Genomic DNA, 27,620 nt, shown 5'->3' on the forward strand with positions numbered 1-27,620 from the left:
GTCCAGGATCCAGGTGCCCTGGAAATGATGTCAAAGAGGTCAAAATAGAGGGACACAGAATCCCTGGAGTGAGACTAACTGACATTTCCAGACAATGCGTGGTGAAATGTTTTGACATCATCTGTGTCAATAAAACAAAGGGACAGATAATGAGAAGAGAGAAAGTGGCAATGACAAGCGACGCATTTTTCATCCCACTACATGTGCCTTATTTGATGTCATAACTGTTATTCTGAAATAATAAACAAAATATTTTATAACCAGCTATGTGTGTGTTGTATTTTGCTGCCAAGTGTATATATCGAGACAATGACAAAAGTTCATTTTTAGACATTTTATAGACTGAAAAACACATTGGCAGACCGGCTGCAGCAAATATATAACATATCATTTTCGGTAAAATCTTATATTTCATGATTTTTTTAAAACACCTGTTATCTGTTATTTCATCTCCACCCTGTATGTGTGCGTGTGTATATCGGTTTTCCTATGTGATATATCTTTCCTTTGGATATATCTTTCCCCGGATATCATTTCTTACTAAGTGTTATCAAATTTCTTGAATTTATGTTTTCCTCCCCCGAAGCAACAGTTTTTCTTCTTTATTTTATCCATTTGTGTGTACTTTTATCTTACTGATGATTTGTGTGACGGCACCCTCGGCTACATGCACAATTAAAAACATATATCACATTTGTGGGAAAAATTAATGTAGAAATTCGCCTATATAAAAAAATAAAATAAAATTATGATTGTGAACTGATTTTTAGTGGTAACTAGGAATTCATTTTCATCGAGCTTATTATTCTTAACAATATTCAGTAGTTTTTATGAAATATGTACTTTAAAAAGTATACTTACATATATATACTCTCGAGATTATATAATCTTATAGATTATAAGATAGATAGATGTTAGTCTAATATATATGTTCTTATATTAGTCTTAACTTCCTCAGACGTGGAATTTGTGCACACACACACTACATACACACACACACACACACACACACATATATATATATATATATATATATATATATATATATATATATAAAGAGAGAGAGAGAGTGTACAAATATCTTTATTTATAGAAACCTTATTGGTTATATAAGAGTATACATGTTTAATCTGTGGTTTCTTTCCAAATTCCTCGGGTCACATATCTTAACCGAAAGAAATCGCAGCTGACATAGGTATGCACATATGTAGCCAATAGTGTTTGTATAAATAATGAAATTTATACTACTTGATATTACTCTACTTGATATTAAGCACTATCTTATAAACAACCGAATTTTATCGGATTAACATTCAGTAAAAATTAGTAATACATTCTATCTATCCTTTCTCTCTCTCTCTCTCTCTCTCTATATATATATATATATATATATATATATATATATATATATATATATGAGAGAGAGCGTGATAGATATATGTATATATACCAAGAGATTCTTATATTTGAGAATTCTGTAACAATATTGGTAATAATATCTGACATTGGGCACTGTTTCTTTCGTCACTCACTATTTTACCTCAATTTAGAGAGTGTAGACATAATACTTCGAGGTAGCACCTCTTTGTCAAAGATGCATGGAAAGAAAAATGTGTAAATAGTGCAGTACTAGCACGACTCCACTCTTGATTGTGCACACGTTTCTCAAGCTCAGATGACACTGGGAAAATAGTACTGCACTGCTCTATATTCTGCAAACTGAAGAAAAAATTAATTATTATAGAAAATTTATGACACACAAGTACAAAAATACCACAACTGTTTGGTTGCTTGTCCACTCTTCCTGCATTTTTACAACTTTCTAAAATATAAAGCTTTCTTTATACCATATGTTTCAAGCAAATTATTACATTCTTATATATATACATATATGTATATGCAACAAATTGGAAGAGCAGAGATGGTCTGAAGAGTCACCTACGTTCCTGCATTTTGATCATATCTCCACATTTATATATGTATATGTGTATAAATTTGATGAAATAAATAATAAAATAATTAAATAAAAACAAATTATAATAAATAGCAAAAAATACAATTAAACGTACATGAAAATTGGTAGATAATTTACAATAAAGAAAGAGAAGTAACCATAACCATATATATATATATATATATATATATATATATATATATATATATATATATATATATATATATATTAAGCAATTAAGCTACATATAGGCGACCATGTTTCATCTCAAAGGGGAGTAGTCAGACTATATACATACATATATATATATTTTTAAAGTTTTTAAAATGTTGTTACTTTCAATGTATACCGTTTTCGTTTAACGGGTCTAGATTGTTATTTTAAAACTATTCACCGTTAATTTTGAGTTAAGCTCAATGTGTCTATTTAATGGGGACAGAGCATATAAAGTGCAAAGTTTTGTTGAAAATTCAAAGACTCACGTTTTCTTTTTATAACCTTCGTTTATTTCCTGGATTTTTCCATTACAGCTGTTTCATTAATGAGTGGCAATTTTACGATTTATATATATATATATATATATATATATATATATATATATATATATATATGCTTGCAGTATAAAAAATAAATGGTACTGTGAACATTTGCAAGCTGAACCAGAAAGTGCTCGGTTCTCAAAAACAGCATAGTGGCGAAAATGACAACCTCTGTTAATGCAAGTAATCAAACGATGATAGCTTCATAGAAATGAAACAAACAAGAAAGTGTCGAACGTAAAATTAACTAACGCCGTCTACTTCTGATAACGTAATGACGTTCAAGACAGGGAATATCCCGGGAAAATTAAAGTGCGGGTTTGCTGAAAATGCGGTCACTTTTGGACCAGTTTTATAATTCTCTCGGCAGTTTATTTGGTAATTAGAAATAGAAGAATGACTATCCTTCGTAATAGTTACTTATCTCCTAATACATTATTTTGTGACATCAAAAAGTCACGTGACTTTAGTGACTAGGCCTGTCTCTATTTACGAAGGACACTGGAATAAATGTCTGTGCATCTATAAATTTCCATATCACTGCATCATTTATCTATTTATCATCGTTGTTAGCATGTTTTACATGTGTGAAAATATTTTGTTTTCTAATCACCCTGTACTTCCAAACTATGCCATTATTTTTATTATTATTCATGGAGATGCTATTGTGGATGATTTCTTTCTTGGAACCTGCCTTACATCCGGTTTTTTATCTTCTTTTTATCTATTGCTTATCTGTGTAATAATGATATTGTAGCATGGTGGTGTGTACCATACAACTACACTTCTTCTACTCCAAATTTTTATCTTGTTTTTTTTCTTTTTTACTTTTTCGCTTCCTTTTTTTACCTTTTCTAATCTGCTAACATCTCCTTTGAATGACATTCAGCTACTATTTATTGAAGAATGATGAAGTCCCTTTTTACTTACCACTACACTCAGGAATAGTATTGACTGGGGATTGAATAATAAAAGTAAATCTTCATAAATTAATATTCCAAAGTAAAAAAGAAAAACTAAAAATTTAATTGAGATCAAATATGCCTTACATTTATTTTATTTCTTCTTTTAATCTGTCTAACCATGATATTGTGGCATGGTGGTGTGTACCATATAACCCCACTTCTTCCATTTACAACTTTGCTTTGTATTGTTTTTGTACTTTTTTCACTTTTACATTTTTGTCTTATCGTTTTTCCAATTTATTGGGAATCAATATATATATATATATATATATATATATATATATATATATATATATATATATATATATAAATAAATATATAATTCTTGCGGGTGCATGCATTTGTCAAAATTATTTCTCGGTACATAGGACCTAGATATCCAACAATCTGCATATAATTACAGTGATACTGATATAATAACTCATATCAAAAACTTTTTATATATGCACAAATTCCTAAAAACACAACTTTGAAAGGTTCTTGGGCATTTTGCAGTTATAGACAACAAAACAAGAAATTGGTCCAAAACAATTATATAATAGATAAATGAAGGCAAAATGAATTACTCTTATACCTACCTGCGTAGTTATTTTTTAGTTTTAACTTATTTGAAATTGCTTATTTACTTTGGAACAAAAGAAGTAGTGACTGCTAAGTTCGATAAGGAAAACATGGGCCACACGAGGCGATGATCTATGGATCTTGATAATCGCTCAAAAATTAAAAATTAAACAAAATACTGATTTTCATTTTCGCACAATTAATGACATTTATTAAGTGGATTTCTATCAGTATTTTGCTTAATTTTTGGTATTTCAGCGATTATTGAGACTCCCTAGATGACCGTCTCATGTCGGCCATTTAAACTTGTTCTGGGTAAAGACTTGGCACTACTTGTGTTCCAAAGTAAATAAATTTTATTTTCATAATGTTTAAGCTAATGTAACGTTCAACTATCTTCATGTTTATTTTGTTGTACTCTGGAAGCGTTCTGCCAAACTCGGGAATCTGCATGGAATTTCGAGCAGAATCCTTTAGTTAATACACGGGGTTATCATCATCATCTTGCTGCCTCAGCCAAGATTGAACTCACTACACCCTTCCAGTATTCCCTTTCTGTCATAACACACGTTAACTTTCGTGATCGATTGAGAGATGATGGGTGTCTCCACAGTACAAATGATAAAGCAAGTTCATCTGTGGGACGTGCACGGTGCCAGGCAAACTGAACACGTCTCTTGTAAACTGAGTTTGATACTCTCGATAAGTCTCTATATATCATTTCTAGAGTTGTGTGGTTTCGCCATGAGAGATGGAGAACTCTTCTCAAAAGATGTGTCTAACATCCATCCAAACGACGCTGTCATTTTGCTGAAAGAGTCCATAGAGTAAAATTGGCTCAATAAGTACGTGGAAAACTTGGATTTTGAATTTGTGAGCAAGATTGGACTCCCACATCTTATCCATTTTGTTACAAGCAGTCCATGCCATGCCCTTTCTAATGTAAAAGTTTTTCACAGAGGGTCCTGGATATGACCATAAATTATATCCAGTGGTGAGGCCCCAGCTTGCAGGCTTTGGGGAATATGGAGCCACCCTTTAATTTACATTGCTCCCAGGTCCACTCTGTCCCGGAATAGTAGTACCTGTAAGGGTTCCAATTATGGGTTAAATAGAAACCGACTTGAAAACAACAAATATATTCTATAAAAAAATTTTTCTTCAAAATCTTTGGATTCGGCATTAAATAACATGAAAAGGGTTGATATGCCGTAAAACAAAAACAATCAATCAACTTTCTCAGTGTTCTTGATGTGTGATACTAGATACTTGTAGTCTTCAACACAGTTTAGGACGTTATTTGTGAGGGTTTTAATTTCGTGGTTGTTGTGAATGTTAATTGGCATGCACTCAGTCTTGGTAGCATTCAGGTGAAGCCCTGTAGAGTTTGCTGCTGATTCAAGAGAATATAGGAGTGCCTGGGCGCTAATGAGGTTGTCAGACACAATGTCATCAACAAAATCAGCATCGGTGATGTAAAGTGCAGGATTACGTGAACTTCTTCTCGGGATTAGCATGCTCTCATTTCATCATCCATGACTCAGTAAAAAGCGGCACTCAAAATACAATTCGGGAATATCTGGGACTGGCTAGATTAAATAAAAGATTTTGTTAAAAATTCGATGCAGATTATCGAGTTCAACACAAAGATTTCCAATCCCAACAAGGTACACCTGAAGAAGGTTGGAGGTTACATCGATCGAAACGTTGTAATATGAGAACATTTGGTCGAAGAATTCAAATAATCAATCCTCATTTCAACTTTGTTTTTTTACTTGAGAATCACCACTTATAAAAGCCCGAAGGCCACTCGAGGATAAGGGTTAATGAACGTGAGCTGGTAGTGTTGTAATCATTAATGGCGTAAATTGGGTAGAGTTTCATCATTTATGGGGACGGCTCAACAAGAATTTGTTTACATTGGATTTGAAGACTGCTATGTTGTACTCAACCGGGAAGCAGGCCAGTGAAACAGTGTTCCATATGCAGGCAGTTCTGGGAAAGAAGCTTTGTTCATGGAATCGGCACTTAGATTTAGGCACAAATAGAGAATGGGGGAAATCGTATATAGTGGTTGTAGCTAGTTGAGTGTTTTTCGTGAAAGTTTGGCAAGACGGATACCATAGATAGTAGTTAAGAATATAATGTAGAATCATATGGTACAGCAACACAAATGCACGCATGAAACTTAGCAAAGAAACTATTTATTGCTAAAACATTTTTGCGGGAATTTGTGCATGTATAAAGAAAAATGAAGCAAGCTGAGAAAACCATGAAATATCACATATTCAGTCAATTTTGTGAAATAATCATTTTCATGAGATATGTTATGCCTTTCTCAAAATAAAATAAATAAAATAATCCCTTATCAAAATAAGTAGTATCTACGGATAATTTTGAAAGGAGTTTAAAAGAACCCCAGCAATTTTCAGATATGAATTGCCAAATTTTTACATATCGTGCCGCGCTTCTGTCTGCTATTGAAAATAAGTGAAGTCTTGGAGATCGGACTTTATTTTACTGCGAAACCATTTTCTCGAAAGGATATTCAAATCAATATCAACTTAGTTATTTTAAAATATGATCATTAAAAATTCAAATGTAGTTAGAAGCATCTCATTATATACGGAATCCATTAAGTTAAAAATATAATGATAAAACACGCGTTCGCTATTTCGGATATATTTTCTGATTATATCAAATTTCTTGTATAAAATGCATTTACAAATGTTTATTTTCTTTTCCCGGAAGAAGAAGACGTTTTACTTTAAAATGCCTTTTAACAAAGCTTTCCAAAATGCAATCTACTTGTATCTGCTTTTTATTTCCAAAACTAAACACATTCTAATTTCAAGAATCCAATTTTTTTTTTTACCAACTACATGAGACTCACACATATAATCACGCTGGCACACAAGTTCTCGTTAGATACCCAAAGTTGAGTAACGTACAGCCCGGTTAGAACCAGGTGGGTGACGATTTGGGAATACCAGTCGCTGTATGTAGCAGGACATTGATACCTCACTAGAATTGCAAAAACCTAATATTGTCGTCTCCTCTAACTGGACATATGCCACTGTGGACTGCTTGTGAATTTGAGATTCACTGGAGAGTTCTGATATTTGTAGCAAATTTCTAATTACTCTGTTTAGAAGTATAATTATGAATAGACCCGTCGAGATTATACGAGTAATTGAATACCATTACCGATGAGTAGTTGATTAATGCCAGGGATAAAAGAAAAGTAAAAATATTAAAATAACAAACTGTAATAATATATTAAACTTCAATTTTGTTTGTTTTTTGTTTGTTTTTTCGAGTTTAACTTTATTAATCTGACACTGACTTCTTTAATTAGCTGTTGAGCTTTGTTTGATTTTGAAGTTGATTTTTGATTATCAAGTTAGCCCTTTGATTATAAAGTTGAGCTTTGATTATAAAGTTGAGCTTTGATTATAAAGTTGAGCTTTGATTATAAAGTTGAGCTTTGATTATAAAGTTGAGCTTTGATTATAAAGTTGAGCTTTGATAATGAAGTTGAGCTTTGCTTATCAAGTTGAGCTTTGATTATCAAGTTGAGTTTTGATTATGTAGTCGAGCTTTGATTTTGAAGCTGAGCTTTGTTAGATTTCAGGATAAAATGATCTAGAAACTTTATGGAGAGAACATTTTTTAAATGACTGCTGATTTAAGCACGTCTGAGATTTTCAATATCTATTTAAATAGACCTAATTAAATGTATTTAAAACATGGTTTCTCACTGTTTTTAATTTACTATTTCAGATTAAATAAGCTTGTAAACACATTTCAGTTAATGAATTTAAAGGGAGATAACTTAGTTGTAAAATAAAACTCATTTTCCTCATTTTTCTTTTTTAAATAATTTTTTTATTTCTTGTTAAAGCAGAAAAGAAGTTAAGCCAAATCTGATTACAACTTTAAAAAAAATGTTATTGGGAAATGAAAAAATAACTTAATACAAAAATCAAGTCATTATTCACAAAATATAAGTTAACGTGTGTATATTTAAAAATATCCAAATATTTTTGCAGTATTAATTTTTTATTTATTTTTTTTTTTTTAGAAACATATGCAAACGTGTGTTTATGTAAGAATTAAATTTGAAGAATCGCTTTAATAAATTGTGTATAAAATTTATTGATCAATTCCTTTTTTACTATCTTGTTTCAGGAAGCAACAGACCTCCGGGTAAGTGTTTACATTTTTCATTTTGTTAATTAAAGCAATTTACATGCTTAGAATGTGTTCAGTTATTTTATATTTGTATTCTACCCTTTAAACCAGGTACACTTATGGATGGTTCTTATATATATATATATATATATATATATATAGGTGTATTTAGGCAGCATTTTTTCATTTAAGCAGACATTATTAAATACAATGGAGATACTTTGCTTTATTATCATTAAAAAAAATTTTTTTTGATTTTCTGTATTGTATTCTGGAAGGGCTCAAATGAGAATCGCCAAACTGATACGTCTTGAACTGTCATCTAGGCTTCAACTTCCCGTCGACGAGATGCTGCATCTCTCTGCCTATTCTACAAGTATTTTAATGGTGGATGCTCTGACGAACTACAAGCCCTTGTAACTCCCCGACGTAAATACCCCTGACAAACCCACAAAATCCCAAGCAAGCAAACTCCCACCCCTACATAGTAGAGCAGCAAAATCTCACCTCTACAGAGTAAAGATCCCTAGATATAAGAAAGCCTTCTACTCTAATAGTTTCTTCCCTCGGACTGCTAGACTTTGGAACTCCCTTCCGGGTTCCTGCTTTCCCAATTGTACTGACATGCAGAAGTTCAAGTGTAATTTGAACCGACATCTTGCTGCTCAACTCTCTACATAGTATCCCTGCAAATTATGTCCCAGATAGTAGCCCCCCCCCCACATCAAAGTGGCACTGTACCTTGTTTGGAGTGAAAATGGAATAATTAAAAAAAGAAAAAAAGTAGTGTTATGTGAAAGGCTTCAACAAATCACTCTATACAAAATTGAGCTTCTAGTTTTTTTTTCTAGTTTTTTTTCTAGTTTTTTTTTCTATATTTTTTTCTATTTTTTTCTATTTTTTTTTCTATTTTTTTTTTCTAGTTTTTTTTTCAGACTATTATGTATGGACACCCTGAAAAACTTATCCAGAAGAAAAACAGGACTTCTAGAATTGAGAGTTTCACATATAAATTTAACGTAAAAGAAAACCCGAAATTTCTAAGCTATTCTAGTGTTTTAAGGCAGTTTTCTAAGCGGTTTTTTAGGGGGGGGGGGTAATATTAACTTTTTTAAATGATTGAGTGTAGTTTTATGATCATTCCAATGAGACTTGTGGTTATTAGCAAACATTAAATTTAAAGAGGAAACTGATCCCCAGTCTAAATTCTAACATAATTTTTTTTTTTTTTTTTTTGGTTGGTTTTTTGAAATTTTGTCAAGTTTCTGGAATGTTCAGTTACACGTAATCGCTTTAAAAGTAGAATCTCATTTTGGAACGAAATGATGTAGTTAATCTATCTGCGTAAGTATACTTTGATAATTATGTTTCAGTTTGAAGAAAAATGGTATAATAAAATTATTGGGTGTTCGTTCGCACCTGACCTCCATAGAATGGAAATATGTCACAAAGTTTAACAAGGTTTTTTAATATAGATCCACAGAATATTGTGATAAGTGTTTCAGTGTGAACAGGTATGGTATAATAAATTATGGGGTTTATCTATTTTATTTTTACTTTCATCATATTTTGCTTTGGTTTTGATACCCCCAAATTCGAAGCTATCTCTTTACAACCCTTCATTTTCATAGCCTATCATACTTTAATAAATCAGAGTCCATTTTCTGTAGGTTGTTTTTGAACCCAGTCAACGACGGGTACTTTTGCTAGTATATATATATATATATATATATATATATATATATATATATATATATAATTTCAAACACTTTAGTGTTTGCATAAGTGGCAGTTTTAGTCATTTAGAACTGCTTTAAAGCTTCACCGCTCACTCATTTTTCGACCAAATTTCAAACAATTTGTACAGTTTATAGGCCGCCTTCCCAGCTATATTGTGAAAAAATAAATTTCAATCAATAAAACAAAAATTATGATGAATTTTCTGGTGTTCAAAATCGTAAAAAAAAAACGTAAGGAGGTGAGCGACGCTTTTTATGACTGGTTTCCATAGCAACCACGTCGCTTCTGCTACTCCTATTACGAATTCAACGGTCTCGCGAAAAGAGAAGTAATAAGTGAAACAGAGAGAATGAAAGAACAAAAGGGGGATAATCGGGGGATTTTTTTGAAGCAGACGAGTGCCGTACATTGTTATTATGTGTATGTTATGTTCATGGGGGCAAAAAATAAGACTGAATTAAACAAAGAACAAGTGAATTTACTGGAAGCTTGGAAAAATCATGGATTACAATAGAAAAATGCGAGCATGAAAAGTAAAGGACTAGTTGTTAAATCCTGAAAAGAAAAGAACAAGATATTCCAGTAAAAAATATAATAAGTTTATAACTTAAAATATTGCAGCATTAAGATTTCTTTTTTTAATTCAATTTATAACATTATATAATCAATTCTTAATGCTGCAATATTTTAAGTTATAAATTTAGTATATTTTTTACGAGAATATCTTGTCCTTTTCTTTTCCAGTTTTAACAAGTTCTTTACTTTGCCAAGTCTAAGTTTAACCATATTACTTTTCATGCTCACATTTTTCTAGTGTAATATGTATATGTGTGTGTGTGTATGTGTATTGTTAGTCAACTTTCAAAACCAGTGCACTCATATTTTATTCATATTTTTTATGAAGTGCGTCTCACATGTGTTTCGTTGAATAGCAGAACCCCGCCAAACAACTCATCAGAGATAAAAGTATATATTGATCAGAAAATAGTTGGAAAGTTGTTTTCTTTTTTTTAATTCCTTGGAATGGAAAAGAATTTGTTAAGAAAAAAATGTTGATAAAAGGAAATGGATATGCTTAAAGTTCGCAGAACTATAAGTATAGGAATAGAATAACTTATTGATTACATAGTCACATCTCATTGGCCTTCGAGATCAAAGTGTAGTATCTGTTCTTCAGATGCTACACTTCAATTTCTTGTTCTCTGTCAGTGGAGGAGAAATTCTTCACGACTGAGACAATTTTTATTTTTGTTCCTTTTCTCCACGTTAAAAAACGACCCTGGTGTCTAACTCTATCCCGTGGGGGGGGGGTATTGTAAATAAGAATATTTCTACACAGCCATGGCTGGTGAAAGGAGAAAAATCGGTGCCTATGTATTTTTTGTACCGCGCTATTTTAAAATATTTTTTTCGGGTTAAATTCAAGTTTCATAAAAGCTTTTTTTTTATTATTAAATTGTCAGGTGGAAGCACAAAATCGTTAAAAACACCCTCCACTCCCCATGTTAAGAACAGCTTTCGAAATAATAACACTATTTCAGCACGGTACCAAAATAGATAAATAATGAAAAAATTACCCACGTTGATTAAATGAAAGGGTCGGCTTTAAATTCCATAATGATTACGGTCCTGGATATGACCTTAAACTATATCCAATGGTACGGTCCCAGCTTGTGGGCTTCAGGGAGTGTGGAGCCACCCTTTAATTGCCATTGCTCCCAGGTCCGCTCTGACCCAGAGTGGTAGTACCTGTTAGGGTTCCAACGATGGGTTAAATAGAAACCGACTTGAAAACAACAAATATATTCGATTAAAAAATTTTTCTTCAAAATCTTTGGATTCGGCATTAAATAACCCGAAAAGGGTTGATATGCCGTAAAACAAAAACAACCAACCAACCATAATGATTACCGAGTTCAACATAAAGATTCTTAAGTTCAAAGAAAATAATCTAAAGGAAGTTGGAAGTTGCATAGTCCAAAATTACGAAATAGCCTTTATTTTGTATATTAAATTGTTTATTGTTTTCAGAAGCATCAACAATGTGGTTTTTATATAGCACAGTCTTTCTCGCCGCTGGTATATTTATAATAATATTTTCCAAACGGGTTGATTAAAGGAACGCATCGGTTTTTTAGTTGAAAAAATAAAGAAGGGGTAGAAAATTACGAAGGTGTAAGGGAAAACAATGGAGAAAATATAACTGGACATTTTTTTGGTTCGGGTCACAAGGGTTTCTTACTAACTCGTCCCCATGTTATAATTTTATAAGAGTAGAAAGTGTTATCTTGGGTTTACAATTCTTGTTTCCTTATTTTGTCCTTTAGACCTCACATTCAAGGAGCAGTGTTTCTGACAAAAAGGAAAGAATTGCTGTTTTCTGAGCCAGAAGCTATTTCATATAACACTTGTTGTTGGCAAGTTTTTAATCTTGAAGTAGTATTTTTAACTCCTTACATCAAGTGGCTTTATGTATTGTCTAGAGCTATTTCCATAAAAAAGAATAACAAACATTTTTAAACACAATATAGACAAATAAGATTAGCCTTTTTTATAAGTAGAACGAGTTGATGGGTGGTTAAAATTTATAATAGGCTTTCGAGTGTAGAAACCATAATAGTTTCCCGAACTAATCAGAAATGTTTGCAAGCATTGCATTATAAGCCCACATTAACGTTTCCTCTGTCAATTATCGTGTAAGTTCGAGCATCTGCAGCAAACAAGTGTGACCTACACCTCATTGGATGTCGCATGAATTTAATGATGTACTTGGTGATTTTAGAGAGTAAACGGTTGTTGCTCAAACAGTTATTAAGAAACTCCAGGAATTGGATAGTTTAGCAAGAAAATTTCGTTCCCTCCTACCCCGTAGTCATATGAACCGTTCCATTGTCAAATTGGTTCTGCAGCAAGGGCATACGCATTTTAAAGTGGAAAGCAGATTTTCCCAATTTAAACGTTATAAGACATGTTGGGGGGACTGAAGAATACTTTAGGTTAGGAAAAGGGAAATAAGGAGAAAAAAAGGACGTCTGTAGACGTTTTAATGGAAGCAATTTAATCTGCGATCGAAAATACAATGCTATCTGAATATATATTGATTTCATACATCAATCATCATCATCAAATTGTGACGTCTGTTTTGGATGTAAACGTGCACTAGGCCGCTTTTAGAAACTGACTTCCAAACTAACCTGTTATATATTAGAGACTATACGTCAGTAGCGACTAAGTTAGACAAAAGTCACATTTAGTGCATGTCAGAATGACCTTAACAATCTGCAAACAAAGACGGGTGACGTTGAATTAAGATAAGTGACAGAGTTCCAAAGTTATAGACAAAACATGCTCTAAGGATCACGGATGACATTACGTTTTCGAGCTGAAAGCAAAAAAAAAAAGAAGATTTTAAGTCAGTCTTTCTGGGGAAGACATGCGAACGAGCCATGGTTTATAATGTTAGGAAACTTGTACTCTAAGATGAATGTTACTTCGATGCTTGTCTGTCTGCATCTCTCATTTCTTATATAAGAAAGTAAATAATTATACAGATAAGATTAGTCGCTCTATCCTAAGTCCATTCTCACCAAATTAAATCTTGAATAATATTCAGCGAACGTCTCCTTGTACCATCTTCCTGCTTTCTTAAGCATCGATGGAGAGAATAAAGCGATACGTATAAACGCCGCACATATGTGTAAAGAAAAATGGGTTATTTATTATTGAACATTTTACATAGGTATTTATTCAAATAATTAAGATAAATATGTTTTTAATGCATTAAGTGTTCAGTTGGGTAAACTTACCTCCCTCTACTCCGGCTACAACAAAATGCTATCTTTTATCTTATATGGAAATTGCTTTAGAAAAGGCATGAAGCCACTTGATGCAGGAAGCTTAAAAACACACTTTACGAACAAAACATAAGCAATGATAATTGTTATTATCTGGACTGATTCCGATCCAGAAAACAGAAATTCTTCCCCCTTTGTCAGAAAGATCGTCATGGAATACGAGGCTGCCGAAAGTAACCCCAGGATCCACTTTCTATTCAGGTGAATCAAAGACTTTGCAATTCTTAAGTACACAGTGGTTAGCAATATCTTATAGGATCAATGAATCTCTTGATGAAAGCATTGTTTATAGGGCAATAGTTTTCGACATATCAGAAAAGACTGGCAGAAAAGCTTGCTTCACACACTTGCCTACCATTCTACGGATTTCCATGAACACAGTTTCGTTTCGAAAGCCGTATGTCTATTTCATGATGGTTGTATCATAAGCAGCTATCTTATAAATATTTAATCCATATTAAAATGTTTAAGCTAACGTTGATATTCAGTAAGTTTGACAAATACATATTTGATGTCACCAGGGAGTTGGAAAGACTCAATAACTCGCGTACAAGCTTCATCCTCCTCGCGCCTATGTTTTTACACACTATTAAGAGTTACACAAACAGAAATGCATTGCTAGTCACAGCGATATACGCACTAATATGAATAAGGTAAACCAACGCACACACATACACAATGATACGATACTAACTATTTACATACGTATATATTCACAGTATTAACATTTACTGACATGAAAATAACTTTTATTCTTATCTCTTGTATGAAATAGTTTGTTATAAAATTTCGTTTTCCTCAATTTTTCATTTACAAAACCCTGTTTATGTTTCAGGTAGCACTTGCGACCTGGTGACCCTTCTATACTACTGCTTTTTCAATTATTTCTATTTTATTATTCACTAACTTGGGTTCCCGACATTGCCCGGGTGTTTGTAGGTGTCTGTTGAGCAAAAAAAAAAAAAAAAAAAACGGTAGTAGGCAGGCAGGCTCGAACACATACACGAAGGATTAAAAGAAACTGAAAAAAAACAAACACGTTACGCGTTAACTGTTTCGCCCATCGCCAAACTGAAAGTGACTTAGTTTTAAATTAAGGCAAGACAGTCGAAAAGAGGAGATGACTTTCGAAAATATCAGCGAAAAAGGCGATCCCTCCCTGTAGAAAAGTGCCCAGTTGAGGGTGAAGGAATTAGTGTTTGTTGCCAATTTTTCGACGTTTATCGTCCGAAGGGTCGAGCTTCAAAATGATACCGATTTCGTGAAAATCCGTCGCCTCCCTTTTACACGACATCCATAAGATGTTTTGCATAATGCCTATGGTTCCGTTATTTGTGAGCATTTAATAAAAAACCGTGTTTGTGCCTTAATCTTTTATGTATATATAAAAAAAAAAAACACCCAATACTTTTGCTGATGAGGAGACTTTGTTTCAAAAAAACTATATGTCAAAATTATTGTCCATGACTTAATGTCTATCGCAATAAAAACATCGTTTCCGGAACGATCGTACAAATTATTGACTTTGCTGTGTTCCTTCTTATGAAAAGATGTTTAATTTTTAATTTTAAATTATCAATCACATTACTAAATATATATATCTATAATACACACAGTCATATATATATATATATATATATATATATATATATATATATAGTCATATCTATCTATATCTATCTATCTATTCTATTCTATATATCTATAAAAACAGAGATGTGTGTGCCACAGACGATTTCTGATTGGTTAATCCAATAATCACATCTCCTAAAAAACAATGGTTTCTACGCTCTTACCTTTACCATAAAATATTATGGCTTTATTTATTGTCCATCTTGGAAGGGTTTAATTTTTTAATAACTTGTTAATTACAAATTTAAAAAATACGAAACTTATATACGAAACTAAACTACACGAAATCAAATGCTCCTACAAACTTAGGAGTAGTACGAGCAAGCACACACGCACACACACACACACGTTCACTACCGTCACGTTGTTATGGCAACCAAACCCGCTGACTTACATAAAAAGTAAACACACACAGCAAATGTGATTTTCTTCATTTTCTCATTTCACTCGTTGTCTTAAATTCATTTCGGGTTTGTATTACTGTACACACAGATTCGAATAAGTTGCCAAAAAACAAATATATAACTAATAAATGTTATCAAAGGCAAGATAAGTTACTTTTCTACCAAACTGGATATATTTTTCGTGTTTTTATTCAATTTAACATGTTTATTCAGCTCGAAAAGCATACAGTGTTTACCGATGTATTGGAAAATTCAAGATGGCGGCCGATTCTCTCTTTAACACGGTAAGTTTGGAAAAAGGTGTAATAAATAAAAAACCGGTTAAAATACTGTTAAAAACTCGCTCAATATATGTTACCGTGACATAGGTTGACATATATTCGGTGGGTTTTTAATAGTATTTTGTATAGTTTTTTTTATTTATAACACCTTTTCCCAAACTTACGGTGTTAAAGAGGGTGTGAGACGCCATCTTGAATTTTCCAACACATCGGTAAACACTGTATGCTGTTCGAGCTGAATAAACATGTTAATTGAATAAAAACACGAAAAATATATCCAGTTTTTATCGGTTTTTTACCTTCTCTGCAGAAGTACAAAAAAAAAAAAAAGGTACTTTTACAGAATGTTAAACTAACCCTAACCGATGTTTTATGTTTAGTTTAGGAAAAGTCAGAAGAAACAAAAGTCATTATTGCATGAAATATACGTATTTAGTTGAAGTATTGTTTATGTCAATTCTTTCGAAGAAATTTAGCAAGAATACCTGTAAACCAGGAAATCGGTAAAATGTCATCATGGATGAATACTTATCTATTATAATTTCTACCCTTGACAAAAACTTAGCCATAACAAAAGAGATTTATTGTTCAGATTGTTTTTGAGATTGATTTCTAAAAAGATATTTTATAAATAAAATCGACATTAAAATTAAAGACTTAAATTACAATAATTAAATTTAAACATTCTTATTTCAATATTTGGCACATAACACCTGCAAAAATGATCACAATGTCAGGATTTCATTTTATTTCAGAATCGATGGCAAATTGTGTAGATTGATATCTCATTATATTAAATACTAATATTTAACATTAGTTTATCATTTAAGCCGATAAAAGGCCCCTTTTTTTTTTTCTTCGCGTCATAAAAGGATTTGGAGTTTCCTAATCAATCTTTTCGGGTGCAGTTGCACGCTCTCAAAATAACTAAAGTGTTGGCTTTAAAAAAATTGGTTCATTAAAACTAAACAGGTTTAGTTTTAATAAAAAAAAAATCGCTTTGGTAATTAGATATGTCGTTTGGTTATCCCTAATCGCTGAATAAAACCGCTAACGAGTTGAATGATTACGACATAAAATTAAACTCGGGTTCCTGAAACGGAAACTTCGTTTGTTTTTGTTTTTTTCTTATCAATATATTTACATTGTTATTTTATTTTCATTTTCAATCATTCGAACAGTTTTCTTTTTCAAGTAATCCAAGTTACAAAATTCCCACTGTTTACTATGCTAAAATCACAATGACTAATGTATACCTATTAACCCTTATCCTTGAGTAGCCTCTGGGCCTTGATAAGTGGTGACACCCATGTAAAAAAAAATCACTCGAACAGTTTTCTTTTTATAATGTATAGTTTTAAAAGTTTAAAAACTATATAGTTTTTACTTCAGGAAAATTAATGGGTCAGTTTTTACGATGTGCCCTGTTAAAATACTGTTAAAAACTCGCTCAATATATGTTACCGTGACATAGGTTGACATATATTCGGTGGGTTTTTAATAGTATTTTGTATAGTTTTTTTTATTTATAACACCTTTTCCCAAACTTACGGTGTTAAAGAGGGTGTGAGACGCCATCTTGAATTTTCCAACACATCGGTAAACACTGTATGCTGTTCGAGCTGAATAAACATGTTAAATTGAATAAAAACACGAAAAATATATCCAGTTTTTATCGGTTTTTTACCTTCTCTGCAGAAGTACAAAAAAAAAAAAAGGTACTTTTACAGAATGTTAAACTAACCCTAACCGATGTTTTATGTTTAGTTTAGGAAAAGTCAGAAGAAACAAAAGTCATTATTGCATGAAATATACGTATTTAGTTGAAGTATTGTTTATGTCAATTCTTTCGAAGAAATTTAGCAAGAATACCTGTAAACCAGGAAATCGGTAAAATGTCATCATGGATGAATACTTATCTATTATAATTTCTACCCTTGACAAAAACTTAGCCATAACAAAAGAGATTTATTGTTCAGATTGTTTTTGAGATTGATTTCTAAAAAGATATTTTATAAATAAAATCGACATTAAAATTAAAGACTTAAATTACAATAATTAAATTTAAACATTCTTATTTCAATATTTGGCACATAACACCTGCAAAAATGATCACAATGTCAGGATTTCATTTTATTTCAGAATCGATGGCAAATTGTGTAGATTGATATCTCATTATATTAAATACTAATATTTAACATTAGTTTATCATTTAAGCCGATAAAAGGCCCTTTTTTTTTTTTCTTCGCGTCATAAAAGGATTTGGAGTTTCCTAATCAATCTTTTCGGGTGCAGTTGCACGCTCTCAAAATAACTAAAGTGTTGGCTTTAAAAAAATTGGTTCATTAAAACTAAACAGGTTTAGTTTTAATAAAAAAAAAATCGCTTTGGTAATTAGATATGTCGTATGGTTATCCCTAATCGCTGAATAAAACCGCTAACGAGTTGAATGATTACGACATAAAATTAAACTCGGGTTCCTGAAACAGAAACTTCGTTTGTTTTTGTTTTTTTCTTATCAATATATTTACATTGTTATTTTATTTTCATTTTCAATCATTCGAACAGTTTTCTTTTTCAAGTAATCCAAGTTACAAAATTCCCACTGTTTACTATGCTAAAATCACAATGACTAATGTATACCTATTAACCCTTATCCTTGAGTAGCCTCTGGGCCTTGATAAGTGGTGACACCCATGTAAAAAAAAAATCACTCGAACAGTTTTCTTTTTATAATGTATAGTTTTAAAAGTTTAAAAACTATATAGTTTTTACTTCAGGAAAATTAATGGGTCAGTTTTTACGATGTGCCCTGTTAAAATACTGTTAAAAACTCGCTCAATATATGTTACCGTGACATAGGTTGACATATATTCGGCGGGTTTTTAATAGTATTTTGTATAGTTTTTTATTTATAACACCCTTTCCCAAACTTACGGTGTTAAAGAGGGTGTGAGACGCCATCTTGAATTTTCCAACACATCGGTAAACACTGTATGTTTTTCGAGCTGAATAAATATATTACATTGAATAAAAACACAAAAAATATATCCAGTTAGGTAGAAAAGTAACTTATCTTGCCTTTGATAACATTTATTTATATATTTGTTTTTGACTATTTTTTCGAATCTATGTGTACAGTAATACAAACCCACGATATGAATACTCACGTTGTTATATATATATATATGTATATATATATATATATAAATGAGATTATAGCAGTTAAAAAACATTTTTAAAACACACACACACACACACCTTTTTCAAAGTGATCAGAAATCGTATAAAAATAAAAAGGGTAAATTTTTACTTACTTTCCAACTTAATCACCTTTAACGTGACTTTTACAGTTTTTTTTTAAATGGAATTCATTTACCGATACAAAAGAAATGATTAGTAAATAAATCCATGAATAAATATTATAAATGGTTTATTTTACTACTTGCCAGGATGCGGAGGAAAATGAATGAAGGGGGAGGGGAATAAAATAAAAACATTTTGGAAACAGAGTAAGTTTGAAAGAATTGCTTTGCACAGAAAGAAATTAATGAAAAAAGAATAAAATTAAATTTCTTTTCTTTCTTGATTTTTTTTTAGTTTTTTATGAAAAGGGAAGTCAAAATTAAGACTATAAAAAACAATTTTTATTAAGAGCGAACCTCAGTCGTCAGGTCTGTAAAAAAAAAGACGTGGAATAATCAAGAAATGTTTTCTAATACAATTTTTTTTTACTTATGTGTTCATTTGTCTCTTTGAAGTTCGTTTGTTTAATATATCGGTTTGCAATATAATTTTGTCATTCTGTCAGACTCAAATTTTAAATCTATATATCTATAAAAGTGAAAGTGTGTGTGTGTCTGTGTACATTTACCTACGAAATAACTCTGTCAATTTTTAGTCTACAGACTCGAAATTTGATATACAGGGTACTGAGATTTGGAAAAATCTATGTGATCCGTTTTTAGCCAGAAATTTGGCGATTAAGGGGTCAAAGTTCAACGATTTGAGCTTTGAGAACTCTACCAAACTTCTCCGACAATTTTGGGTCTCCACACTTGAAATTTTAGATATAGCTTCTGTGGACATGGATCTAACTTAATAACTTGATTTGAGGCCAAAACAATAAATTTTCAGGGGTTATAATAGGGGTCAAAGTTTTAAAAATTACCCCCTTTTTTTTGCTCAGCATACACCTCCAAACACCCGGGCAACGCCGGGCACCCATGCTAGTATATATATAGTCATATATATATATAGCCATATATATATATAGCCATATATATATAGCCATATATATATAGCCATATATATATATAGCCATATATATATATATATATATATATAGACATATATATATATAGACATATATATATATACACACAGCCAATATATATATGTGTGTGTGTGTATATATATAGACATATATATATATAGACATATATATATATATAGACATATATATATATATACACACAGCCAATATATATGTGTGTGTGTGTGTATATATAGACATATATATATATATATACACACAGCCAATATATATGTGCGTGTGTATATATATATATATATACACACACACACAGCCAATATATATGTGTGTGTATATATATATATATATATATATACAGCCAATATATATGTGTGTGTGTATATAAATATATAAACACACAGCCTGTATTTGTGTGTGTATATATATATATATATATATATATATATATATATATATATATATATGCTTTAATTTCTTTTTTTTTTCTTTTTTTTAGCTAAAACACAAATTTAGTACTCAATTCATATTAAATATTAGTATGCTTCTTGGCTATGACAAAGACTTTATCGTCATCCAAGATGGCGTTTATCAAAGCAACGCACAACGCGGCATACTTGCTGTCTATTTCCTGGTGGTCGTATCATGCAATAAAAACATCGTTTCCGGAACGATCGTACAAATTATTGACTTTGCTGTGTTCCTTCTTATGAAAAGATGTTTAATTTTTAATTTTAAATTATCAATCACATTACTAAATATATATATCTATAATACACACAGTCATATATATATATATATATATATATATATATATATATATATATATATATATATATATATATATAGTCATATATATATATATATAGTCATATATATATAGTCATATATATATATATATAGTCATATATATATAGTCATATATATATATATATATAGTCATATATATATAGTCATATATATATAGTCATATATATATATATATATATATATATAGTCATATATATATATATATATATATAGTCATATATATATATATATATATATAGTCATATATATATATATATATATATATATATATAGCCATATATATATATAGCCATATATATATAGTCATATATATATATATATATATATATATAGCCATATATATATATAGTCATATATATATATATATATATATATATATATATATATATATATAGCCATATATATATATATAGCCATATATATATAGCCATATATATATATATATAGCCATATATATATATATATATACACACACAGCCAATATATATGTGTGTGTGTATATAAATATATAAACACACACAGCCTGTATTTGTGTGTGTGTGTATATATATATATATATATATATATATATATATATATATATGCTTTAATTTCTTTTTTTTTCTTTTTTTTAGCTAAAACACAAATTTAGTACTCAATTCATATTAAATATTAGTATGCTTCTTGGCTATGACAAAGACTTTATCGTCATCCAAGATGGCGTTTATCAAAGCAACGCACAACGCGGCATACTTGCTGTCTATTTTCTGGTGGTCGTATCATACGCAGCGATCTAATAAAAAATGTAATTCATGTCAAAGGTTCAAGCTGAGGTTGATATTCATTAATTTTCACGAATACATATTTGATTAGGAGATGAGAAAATTTTGTATTCAGCACAAGAATTTACAAAGGAAATATCGTGTAAATTGATTTGATATTCAAGACGAGCCGAGTAAAATACTTTTCTCGAATATCGATGAATGAATTCATCAGCGAAAGAAAATCGAATAAAGAAGTAACAATTTTTTAGTTCATGTCGCCAGATTTATTTGTAAGATGACAGGTAATTAAAATGCAGAAATCTACGACGAGCAAACTTATAAATTTATTATAAAACTTAGAACATATTTTAATTTTCTTTTATTACATTTACATAGCTGTTTAAATTATCTACATACATATATATGTGTGTGTGTGTGTGTGTGTGTGTGTGTGTGTGTGTGTGTGTGTGTGTGGATGTATATGCGTGTAGATGTTGATATATATATATAATGATGAGAATAATGGAAATAGTATTCCGACAAAATAGAGAAATAAAAAGGAACACACCAAGTTATGTGTTCATCAACGTTTCGTCTTTATTTCATCCAGAGGACGTCCCGAAATAAAGACGAAACCTTGATGAACACAGACTTGGTTCGTTCCTTTTTATCTCTCCCTCTCTCTCTCTCTCTCTCTCTCTCTCTCTCTCTCTCTCTAGATATATATATATATATATATATATATATATCTGGTCTTTTTGACAGAAATATATATATATATAAATATGTGTATATATATATATACAGGGTGTCCATAAAGTCCGTGTGCAATTTTAAAATGAATTGTTCCCACATCAAATCCTTTTTACATGTTATTTCTATTGCAATCACAAATAAAATCATAAATATTTTAAGGTGCACACGGACTTTATGGACACCTTGTATGCATATATATATATATATATATATATATATATATATATATAATGAGAGAGATAGAGATTCGACCGTATATAGACAATTCTTTATATTAGGAAATAAGGTGGGGGTTTCAGTTGTCTGAGTTCAAGATAACCATGAATCCGAAAAGGCCACATCCTGTTTGTCACCATCGTCTTATCTTCTATAATATAAATTTCGACTTGTATGCCTATCTAAAACTTTTGATAGAGGCGACGGATCCTCACGGGATCGGTATCGTTTCGAAGCTCGACCCTTCGGATGACAAATATCGAAAATTGGCTACAAATATTAAATCCTTCACCCTCAACGGAGAGGTCGCTTCTTTCGCCGATATTTTCGAAAGTTATCCCCTCTGTTCAATTGGCTAGCCTTAATTTAAACCTTCGCCACTTCCGGTTTGGCGATTAACACAACAGCAAAGACGTCACTTTTTTTCACATTCTTTTCTCCTTTACGGTGTGTATATATATATATATATATATATATATATATATATATATATATATATATATATATATATACTAGCTGCATATACCCAGCATCGCCAGGTCCGAATGTATATGCTATAATGCCATATATAATGCCATCATAGCAGATGACGTCATATATATATATATATATATATATATATATATATATATGACGTCATCTGCTATGATGACATTATATATGGCATTATAGCATATACGTTTGGACCTGGCGATACTGGGTATATGCAGCTAGTATATATATATATATATTCCTATATCTAATTTCATACTTATATGTACATATAGACAAGAGATTAAGTTTTGAATGCAGTCTTTATAAGCCCCTTGTGACTGGAACAGCTCAGTCGGAGAAATCAGCTTAGTTATCAATCAACATTTGTCCAATCTTTTAGAAACTTCGGAATACATGTTTGTTTATCGGAATTTTCATGATTTTCCAGTTTTATATTTGATTATTAAAAAAAAACTTTAATATTAGCATTCCCATGGGATTTCAACGGTAACTTCTTTATTCTGCAAAAACACAAGAGAGAAACACGGTCAAAGGTTTCATTGAAGAAGAGAATATGTTTTGGAAACGCGAGATGACAAACTCTGGGAATATCTAATCTCGGACTATGTTAGGTAATTAAAGATGTTTAGTAAATACAGGGTGACCCACCTCTTAAAAATAATCCACCCATGGATTCGATGATAAAATTCAAACTATTTCTGCAATCCAGCCGTATCCATATTTCTTTCTATCTATTTGTCTATCATATAAAAGGAACGTTGTGTGGGAGTTCGTTTCCTAGGGACTCCGATATGGCTGGGCTGATTTTTATAAAATTTCACACAGATTTACTTTATATGTATCTGGCCGTGTTTTTAGATGCTCCCATTCCGTCAGCCATGGTTGGATAGAGATCCTAAGTAATTCGCAATTGTATTTTTTGGTCGCCCACCTTGAGAATTGAACCTTTAACCTATAGAAGAATGTCACTTTTACAATTGATTTTTCCAAGTACTTTAACCACTGTGCCGTTAGGGCAGGTTGATTTGCAACTTTTTCAGAAAATCAACATGGCACTGGTGATGATAGTTGGGATTTGATATGATAAGAACATATACCAAAAATTAGATTCCTATCTTGAAGAGAAAATTGAGCATTTAATTTTAAAAATCGTGTAGAAAAATGCTGAAAAATCCTTCATTTTCATAGCATTTTTCACAACACTGACTTTAAAATTTCACTATTTTTTATACAATATTCAATTAAAATTGATATATTTATATGAAATACATTGAAAGAAAAATAAATACATGGATTATAATTTTATTATGAATCGCACCTAGCAAAATATCTCAATTTTTACTGCATTAATTAAACAAAAATTGTAAAAAAAAAGCTAATTAGCAACTAAGTCTTTTAAATTTCACAATTCAAAAAGATATGTGGAGATCTATTGCACAATATAACAACTTGATACAAGTTACAGAACCATGTATTTTAATTTTTTATTAGAGGCAATAATATAAACTTATAATAGAACTAATTTGTTCTTTATAATTTCCTTTTGAGGAAAATGAAGGTCTAATTTGCTGGCACAATGACTTTGTAATAATGTGTCTATGTCTTGCTTCCTGCCCATATACAACTTTTTGAGAAAAAATCAATCAAATTTGACCAGTGTGTGGCTGCAACATTGATAGCAGTAATTTTTTTTTTTTTTTTTAGTTGTTCAATATTTTTGAAAAAAACAACACCAAAAAAAAAAAATTATTTGAAAACACTTATTTTTTTAATATGTTTTTATGTAATATGAATAAAACTAACTATTGTGTTGGGTAAATTAAGAAAACTAATAAAATTTAATGGATAACTATTTATTTAGCTAAAGGACAAAATCGTTTGAAAGCCCTCTTCTCTCACATCCAATTCATCTGAGTTTATCATCGATATTATATTTTCCAGAAGTAATGCAAAAGCACTATATCTTGAACTGTTTAAAACAGTAATTTGGATTTCAGTTAACTGTTTTGTTCTCTGAATCATATTAAAATAGACTGCTGTTGGTTTAAAAAAATAATAAACCAACTAACTGCATACACTTGGATGATAAATTTGACCAAAATATTTAATTTATCATAATGTTTGAGGATAAACAACTCTAGTCCATAAACACATTAATCTTGTGGCTTATATTAGCCATCTTCCTTGATTCAAGGGCCCAATATTCTAAGTTAACTTCTCCACAAGAAATGCCTACAGCATACTCAAAGAGCAGCCTCTGGTCTTCACATTTAAATTATTTTTCTTCTGCTGTCAGATAATGATGATCGGAAGGGACACTAATTTTTTAGAATTCTACTTGAGGCAAATCTTGATAATTATTGATGCAAAGTTTCCCCAAAGGACCAGTAAATGTTGTTAGACTTTTTGTTGTTCCATCAATTAATTTAAAAATTGCTGTAAATGGCAGTTTTTCTAGTGGAATCTGAAAATTGGAAAATTTGCATGTTTAATAATAGAGCCAGATTACATGATAAATACCAATATATTATTTTCAACAAAAAAGGAAAATAATTGCAGGTGAATCTATAGAATTAATTTTACCTCCTTGTAAGAAGGACAAGTGCAGATTATGTGCCTTGTTTGACAATTTTCTGTCTTGCACTTTACTGCAAAGTCATCACAGAAAGTTTACAGCTACAAGAAAATATATCAAACGGTCTGTATAGGTGTTCCTTCATTCTTTTCACTTTGATTGCTACAAGAGATTTCCTGTCAATCTGTTTGGCCCTCTTATAGCAAAATATATTGACCTTTTATCCTATATAATGTTACCTTAACAAGGGCAATTGTGGATTGACTGCTTGCCGAATACTAATTATTTACTTGGCAATTAACTTAGAAATCTCAGTATTTTTTAAGTGGGGATAACTGTTTTCGAGGAAATAACTAAACTGGATGACTTGTTGTGAAGTTTGGGGTGCTGTTTAATCCAAATGACAAGGTGGACCAGCAAATTTTGTGTTAAAACTGAACGTCGTGCTTTTACTGACATTCTAACCTGAAAAGTAAAATAAATAAATGAATTATAACTGAAGGAAACTGTAGTAGGCTATCTTCCAGTTTCATACGTAAAAAAAGTGCTAGTTATAAGAAATAATGAAAAACTTTGTAAAGTTGAATTAGATGTATTGAAGAGAGAGGACCAAACCAAATCAGAGGCATAGTAGTGTTTAGTTTAGACATTTTTAGCAGAGTTTAGCTCCGCCTTCGATAACATGAATTTATCCATAAAGAGATTCATTCTTGCTGTAGCTGTGCCAGTGTTTAGTGTTTAGAGTTTGAAAACCAGTGCTTGTGCATCTATGTTACTATGCTATTTTTAATAGTATTTTCAAGTTAAATTTAATTTTTATGAAATTTTTGTTTATTAAATGGTTAGGTGAAAATACAGAATAGTTACAATGCAACCTCCTCCCCATATTAAGAATGGCTTTCTAAATAAAGTTATTTTAGCACAAGAATGCACACATAACGAAAAACCTTTAAAGGAGTTTCTTTATTTACTTGTATTAATCTTTGTGGGTTATCGAATTTTAAAACTATTATTTTAGAAAAAAAACAAGGCTTGAAAACAATTACTCCTTAAAAATAAAAGAAATTAAGATTTGACACTAATTTCTGCAAAGTATTTTTTATTAAGTAGAAAAACTTGAAAATTTACGTGGTTAGGTTTCGTAAAGAATGTGCAGCATAAAATTGTATGGACTATTTTTTTTGTTTTAATATAAAACTGGAGTATTACCATATTTTAATAAAAATTTCAAATAGAATTTGATGTAAAATATAAGGTTGGTGCAAAAATAATGCTTTTGACGTTCATTTGAACGTCAAAAAATGACATTGTTTTTGTGTCAACAAATTAAAAAAGATAAAACAAATATGTTTAAATTCACTGCAGACACTTGAAATATAATAATATATATTTTAAACAAGTCTTTTTCGTTTTTCCTTTCAAACTAATTAAGCCTAAATCGTAATGTTTTCAAATTAAATAATAAACAAACGTTAATTTTCAATATCAATAATGAGCATGTTTTGCGACGGTGAAATCTAAAATGTTTCCACCCAAAAAAAGTTCCTGAAATGAAAAAGCGAACTTTGGTCGTTATTATTTAAAAAACATAATTTTGCCTTTACACTTAATATTTATTTTATTAATGC

General features: G+C 30.7%; 1 protein-coding gene across 1 annotated transcript in view; it reads left to right on the forward strand.

Moving 5' to 3' along the window:
* LOC145291944 (protein lev-9-like) overlaps window positions 1–27,620 on the forward strand; it is a 1,240,163-nt gene that overhangs the window by 651,860 nt on the left and 560,683 nt on the right. The window contains exon 8 of the mRNA XM_080137869.1: window positions 8,211–8,228. Coding sequence (XP_079993995.1) covers window positions 8,211–8,228 — 18 coding nt within the window. The remainder of the gene's footprint in view (window positions 1–8,210; window positions 8,229–27,620) is intronic.

The sequence above is a fragment of the Euprymna scolopes genome, chromosome 13 (assembly GCF_053919585.1).
Source record: "Euprymna scolopes isolate OS-2025 chromosome 13, ASM5391958v1, whole genome shotgun sequence".
Taxonomy (NCBI): domain Eukaryota; kingdom Metazoa; phylum Mollusca; class Cephalopoda; order Sepiida; family Sepiolidae; genus Euprymna; species Euprymna scolopes.